General features: G+C 44.3%; 1 protein-coding gene across 1 annotated transcript in view; it reads left to right on the top strand.

Moving 5' to 3' along the window:
• Positions 1 to 1846: 1846 nt before the first annotated feature.
• Positions 1847 to 7144, top strand: part of NUP107 (nucleoporin 107) — a 30993-nt gene continuing 25695 nt past the window's right edge. The window contains exons 1-3 of the mRNA XM_086471928.1: positions 1847 to 1874; positions 2677 to 2762; positions 4465 to 4554. Of these exons, the coding sequence (XP_086328054.1) occupies positions 1867 to 1874; positions 2677 to 2762; positions 4465 to 4554 (184 nt within the window). The 5' untranslated portion in view covers positions 1847 to 1866. The remainder of the gene's footprint in view (positions 1875 to 2676; positions 2763 to 4464; positions 4555 to 7144) is intronic.

Here is a 7144-nt window from a genome sequence, read left to right as displayed (position 1 = left end):
CATTCCCTTCTGCTTCTTGGAAGTGTAAGATGGCTGCATGAGACTGTCAGTTCTTTTTCTCTCCATTTTTTTTACCCTGAAAAAGCAGGATGCCAGTCGAAAAATACTGCCTGAAAACACACCTGCAGATTTTTGCCCTGTCCCTTGCCCCTTACTGGAGCCAACTTGAAGCCTCTAAGGTGCTTCCCAAGCCTGCCCTTAAAGAGACAAGTTCTCTCAAGGGCCCCAAATCTTTTATACCCTCTTACAGGTTGGTTTGGGTTGGGTTGTTTTTTTTCTAAAGTGTGCATGCTAACCTCTTACTTTCTTTTCAGCCTTATTTCTTTTGTTCCTGTCTGTCATTGCTTTGAATAAACAAGGCAGCATGCAAAGGAAGCGTTTTCTCTGTCATCATTACATCTCTCATTTGCTCGCACTTTTCTGCCCTGAGAAAGGATTAGCCTGAAGTGTGTGAGTTGTTGGCAAAGAACTGAACCAGATACTAATTTGTGCGTCATTCTGTTTGAATTTCCCACTGCACTACAGAGACAATAATTACGCTGTTTCGGGAGGATGTGTTGAGAGGTAAATCCTATTAACTATGTAGTACTGAATTAGGATATAATCCTTTAACATTCTTTTAGTTTTTTGCCGTAATGAAGGTTGTTGCCTTTGCTTGTGCTTTCCTAATAGCCTGGATCATAGGAGGACAACTTTCTTTTAGATCCAAAACTACATTTCCTGAGTGACTAATCTACTCTGTGAGGGTCTTCTGCTTGCTGCTTGCTTGTGTTCTTGCGTACCCACCCTTCATCATGCTTGCCCGCTTTCTTCTTGTGAAGCCTTCTGAGGTTAGGCTCTCCAGCAGCCTCAGTGAGACACCAAGCTTGGGTGCCACGGCATTTTATCAGCATCTTAAGTGAGCTATGGGACTTCAGACAATGTCTTGCAGTTCTGCTGCCTTTTGCAGCTGTTTTCAGATGTATCCCTCTGTACTAGGAAGTTAAGTGTCTAATTTACTCAAAGTACTCCCTTGTGGCTGTAGCCCCGAATTCATTTCAGCGCTTGCAAATATTTTTCGGAACTTGACTGTCTACACTAAAAATGCAGTTTAGACAGTTTTCCTTGTACTAGAGCACAAGTAAATGAACTACTGTCAGTGGCAAGGTCATTTGTATGCTAGAGTAGTAACAGTATTTTTCTATAGTTAAAAAGTGTGCAAAATCCATTTTGGGGAGGGAGAGGTAGTTTTGTAACTTTGTTCGTTTGTCCAGGATTGAGTGATCCTGCATAGTGGTTACTATTTTACCTCTTAAAAGTTGGTGCCAGCAGTCGCAGTCACGCTGGGAGAAACGGGGAAGGAAGAGAAACAACGCACAACCCTGTAAATTGGTGAAAACAAAGCTCATCTTTGCGAAGAGGCGGGTTGCTCCAGCTGAATGTGTATGAAAATACTTTGCGCATCAGATTAGTCCTTCCCTGTGCAACGAGATAACCTCAACAGCACCTGAAACTTTTGAACTACGGCGGTTTTAAAGCTTTGCCGCTTAATGCGGCATCCCACTGTCAGAGGAGAGCCGCCTTCGGCCGGTGGCAGCTGCCGCGCGGGCAGGGCGGGCCGTTACCCTCTCGCCGCCACCACCACCACGGCCTGGCCCGACCGCCTGATGGTGCGCGGGTGCCCCCAGCCCCGCACAACGGCGGGATCGGGCCCCGGGGCCCGCCTCCGCCCAGGCCGAGCTACCAGCGGCCGCGGGGCGCAGGGCGGCGCATGCGGAGTGCGGCGGCTCCGCCTCCCGCGGGCGGAAGTTCGCCTTTCTCCTTCCGGGCCGGCGCTGGCGGAGGCGGGAACGCTGGAGCCCGGGCTGCGCTGAGCCGGAGGCCGCTATGGAGAGGTGGGAGCCGCGGGGGGCGGCCGGTGCCGGCGGGGCGTCCTGGGGGAGCGCCGGCCCCAGCGCGGGTGTGATGTGACGTGACACGTCCCCCCGTTGGGCCGCGGAGGAGCGGGGCGCTCGCAGCGCGGGCGGAAAACGCGGCAGGGCTGGGGCGGTTTCTGAGGGGCATCGAAGGCTTTTCTGTCACCCGGCGCTTTCAAGCCGTTTGATTTCGTCTGGAATGTACTTACAGGTTAAGCGGGGGTTGTTGATGGCGCCGGAACCCCGAGCCGGGCCTCTGCGGGGCGCTCTGCAGGCAGGCCTGCTGAGGCAGTCGCAGCTGCGGCCTTCGCAGCCCACCTGTAGCTTCTCCTTTGCATGTCGGTAATGGTTAACGGTGTGTTTCCCCATCTGCAAGACACGCGAACTTTCCAGATCTGTGGTGGTTTTGTGTATCTGAAGAAAAAAAAATCGGATTGTGAACTCATATCGTTCTTTCAATTGAATTTTTTAATTCAAAATTCAGTTTCATACTGTTGCATCTATTAGCTTTTTTTTTAAAAAAAATAAGAAGATGCCTGTTGTGGTGTAGGAGGACCAAGATGTGGGGTTTCAGACAAAGTCATTTTCCTCAGCTGGTGGGTAATAAATACCAGACATTCTGTAGAGGCCACTGGACATCAGTACTAGAATTAGAAGTGACATATGCTTTGTTGACGTTTCCCAGTTGTGGAGTTACCTGAAGCAACAAAAATATCTTGTAAGTGCTGCCTGGATTGACTTGCTTGCTTTGTGTCTATGTATCTCTGTTGCTGTTCTCTAGAAATGGCTTTGGAGACCTGTCGTCCCCCCTCGATGCAGAGATAGCCAGACCTGGACGGAAGCAAAGCTCTCAGAAAAGAGTTTCTAGTATCCTTTTTCTGTAAAGGCTTTTAATCTTTTCTTTGATCATTGCTTGCTATGTTCACAGGATGCATGTATTTTTACCACTGCTTTAATTTTGAGTATGTTGAGAATTATTTTTAAATATATAGCAAGTTACTCTTTGGTTTATACCTGTTTAAAGTGAGGAATGTATGAACATAATGTGAAAGTGTTACCTGATTTGTGCGGTATCATGCAGTCAAAATTTTGGTATTGATCTGTCTCGTATTTTCCCCTTCTTTAGTCTGTTTCTTTTCTGTGTGGTATTTTCATACGTAAAGAAGGAGAAAAGTTCAAAACCAAAATGGCAATTGCAATATCTAAAAGCTAGTAAGGAGGGATATTAATGACTGACTGAAAGGGTGACTAGGAAATCTGGATGAGTTACATTTAGAAAAATACCGTGTTTTCAGCAACATGGTACCTTACTTGGCCTTTACAGAAGAACTTGGGGGTAAGCCAAAAGATGCAATTCTTCACGTTTTCACAGAATAGTATTTCCTCTGAATGGAATTTTGTCTCTCCCTTCCTTTTCCCCACGTTGTAGTCTCAAACCATGTCGAAGCTGCTGTAGAGATGGACTAGAACAGATTATTCAGTAGACTTCAGGGAAAGCAAGAGATTGTCGAAATGCTTGTGTAGTCAATTCTTGACTACATTCAGATGGATTATTTTGGTTATGGGTTTGATATGATTGCAGGGATGTTGCATTGCCTTCCTCCTAAATTTGTGCTGTCACATTTGTGTAGCATGGTGTTTTACAGTTGTTCATGGACATAGGAAGTCAAGTTGACATCAACCCAGAGAACTATGTGAGCCATAGCTGACTCTCTGAGATTTGGAAAAAAAAATGACTACTTCTTCACTCCACTATGTTTTAATTTTATGGTTTTATGCTCTTTTGTGTGTATTGTGTTATCAGAACATCATGATTATTCAGTGTATCTTAACTTTCTGTTCACAGTAGTAGCAAGCAGAGTGCACAGACGTAGATTTACATTTCCACAGATTTTTTTCCCCCGACTTGTTTACGATAAGAAAAATATATCATGCAATTTGACAGCTAATATAACAGTCTTTTTTCTGGTTACAAGTGAGGTATTTGCCTTGATTATATTGTCCCTAAGAATCATGATGTTGTTGGACACCAGTATGATGTAGGATACTGAAATTTTTACACCACTGCTTCTGAGTAAACCATACCTAGAGCACTGAACCCAGCTACTCACAGGAAGAGGCAAAGTAGAGCAACAGAGACTTTTTTCTTAGTCATCAGCACCCTGGAACTGAGAGAGTACTTTTTTTTTTTTTTAAATCCATTCAGTCTCAGATTTTCTTGTTAAGGTTTATGTAGCATAAAGCAGCTTCTCATGGGGCAAAGGCGTTCTCTTTGATCTGAGCAGTTACGGGGAGTGAGGAGTCCCAGACCTGTCGTGCTCGTATTTCTGATCTTTACTTTGCAATGTCCCTTTTAGCCCTCCAGCTTTCCAAGCTTCTGATGAAATATTTTGTGACCTAACTCGGCTTATGAATGGGACTTTCTGCTTGAGTCTGAAAGACAAGATGTATAATTCTCACAGTGTTTGAGCTACTGCAAAATATTTTTCCTTTCCAAGTTTTCACAATCATTTAGAATTGAGGCAAAAGTGTGTTTAAGAGAGTGTTTCTTAACTTATTTTTTAATCAGTTCTTACATCCCTGGATGACACTATTGGAAACATGACGCCCAGAGGCCCGTTGCTTTCCCGCACTCCTAGCTCATTGCTTCGCCAGCCAGGTAAGACTGCTTTTTTCTTTAGTATTGAGTTAGCAGAATAATACGCTTGGACTTCATAGCTGGTAACAATTCATAAGGAGAAAGACATGGAGGCACTGTAGGGGGACCAGTGAAGGGCCGCAGTGTTGATTAGGGGGTTGGAGCATCTGGTGCATGAGGAGAGCTGAGAAGATCTGGGATTGTTTAGCCTGGGAAAGAGAAGGCTGAGGGGGATCTTGTCAATGTGCATAAATACCTGATGGGAGGGAGTAAAAAGACAGTGAGGCTCTTCTCAGTGGTGTCCAGTGAAAAGCCAAGAGGTGATAGGCACAACAGGATATACAGGGAATTCTGTTTAAACATAAGAAAAAACTTGTTTACTGTAAGGGTGGTTGAACACTAGAACTAGTTGCCAGATGATCTGTGGAGTCTCTGTCCCTGGAGATAACCACAGCTGACTGGGCAAGGTTCTGAGCAACCTTTTCTAGTTGACATGGCAGATGATCTCCAAAGGTTCCTTCCAACCTCACCTACTTGGTGGTTCTGGGATTCTGAAGTTAAACTGTTATAAATACAGAAAAAAATACCTAGTAGCAGTCAGTGTGTATGTTCGTATGTAATATAGTTATGCTGTTGCCAAATGCCAATGGATTTTTGCCTTTCAGTTTTTAGAGGGTGTTTGAGATTCATTTTCATTGTTTGGCACAAGAGTATGTCCAGTATCATTTCAGTTTCTCTCAAGTACCAAGTTGAAACTGATTCTTGCCTTACTAGTCAGCAGTCTAGTTTGCTGTGTCCCCTTCTTTTTTGCAACCCTCTTTTGGTTTTGCAGTTGCTTTTAATTCTTTGAGATTCTGTCATGTAGTGTCTCTTCAGGTATTTTTCCATCCTTGTTTTCGTGGCAGGTTAATTCTGTTGCTGATCTTTCTACCGGGTGTTTTTATTGGTTGCATTGGTAAATGATTTCCCTCTCCACTGGCAGGAGAAGAAATTAGGTGGCACACCTCACAGAAAGGCTGTGGAACCACACGTGGTGGCTGAGGTCATGTTGCCCGGAAACTTTCCAGTCTCAACCCCTGGGTTCTGCATCAGCAGACCGATATTAGGAGTGTGTTGGGGGTTCTTCCCAAACTGGCACTGGTGCAAAGACAGGAAGTTCCAGGGAGACTGATTCTTCATGATTTCCTCAGGGTTCCTGGCAAAGTTCTGTGTAGCCCCTGCTTGTCATTTAGTGTGATATCTAGTGGCTTCTCTTTTGGCAACCAGCAGAAAAGATGAATGCAGTTAGGATCAGCCGCCTTCTCAAGCGTGAGCTGCTTATGTGTCAGCATTGACAGCTCTTGTGGTGAAACTGCAAGTTGTTCTTAGTGTTGACACTGAAAAGGTCTGTAATCCTCTTAGAACCTCCCTCACTAGTGGTGGCTGACATAGAAAACATGCCCCCATTCATTATGTTCCATGTCATCACCAGGGCTTACCTCCCTTTTCCTTGTCACAGTCTTTTCCTGTACTCTTTATTTTGTCATCATTCAGGCATTCATATAGGGGATTCCTCTTTTTCATCATCTAGATGACCTGTGTTTGCCATAAAGCTCCAAGATGGTTGTGCCTTCTGCTGCTCCACATCCTCCTTTCGGGACTGCTTGGAGACGGGTGATGTGTTAGTTGTTTTAAGAGAGGAGCGATGTGTCATACTATGATGATCAGAGAGCACTTCAAAATCAAGTAGGTCTTTTCCTGCTTTTATCTTCAAATTTTAAGATGTATACCATCTTGACCATTGTCCGTCTTCAGTGAAGGTCTTTATTTCAGTTAGCGTCTTGGTCTAACAGCTTGCCCTGATTTTTGTCACTGTAAAGTTTTTGTTTTGTCTACTTTAGAAAGCTCGACAGTACAGAATTCCAGTTAGAGGCAGTGAACAGTTTGCTTTTCCAGCAGCTGTCCCCAAACCATGTAGAGAGTTGATGTGAGGTGAAGGTAGAGATGCAAAATACTCTGATCAAGAAGGTTTAACGTTGAGCAGTTGTGTTCATTTGTATGGCTGGTCAGCATAGAGATGTAACATTAGGAGATGTTACTAGACTGTGTAAACCTACCATTTTTTAACAAACATCATAAGAAGACTTTCTGGTTTCTGAGTATGATTCTCTCTGCAAACTTCTCTAAACACAGCTGACAATTATCCAAATGTGCAGCTGTGATTTGTGATAAACTTTCCTCAAACAGCGTTATGAGAGGACAGGCAGTCCTTACAAAAAGTTGGCTATTTGTCATTCCTCCACTACTTAATCCAAAGGCTACTGCACTTCTTCATTACGACTCTGCATTTCTCCTTGGCATCCTGGCTTTCTCCTATTTTACCTCTGCCACTGCATCATACAGATTTTCTGAAAGTCACGTGTCATCTGCTACGTAGGGTAGACCTACTTTTCTTTCCAACTGTCTGAAGATTCTGCAATAAACAAAGCATTGAAATTTTCCCTCCTGTTTTTGTTCCCATTGTACAGTCCAGTTCCTACAGTGGAACATTTGAAATGTTCTTATGAAGTGCATCTGTTATCTCCTCTCCTGAGGACAAGATTTTTTGCTTCCTTTGACATCAGTGGCTCCT

Source organism: Leptosomus discolor, chromosome 1 (assembly GCF_034619465.1).
Source record: "Leptosomus discolor isolate bLepDis1 chromosome 1, bLepDis1.hap2, whole genome shotgun sequence".
NCBI classification, from domain to species: domain Eukaryota; kingdom Metazoa; phylum Chordata; class Aves; order Leptosomiformes; family Leptosomidae; genus Leptosomus; species Leptosomus discolor.
The sequence above is the reverse complement of the archived record's forward strand: the minus strand, read 5'-3'. Positions and strand labels throughout refer to the sequence as shown.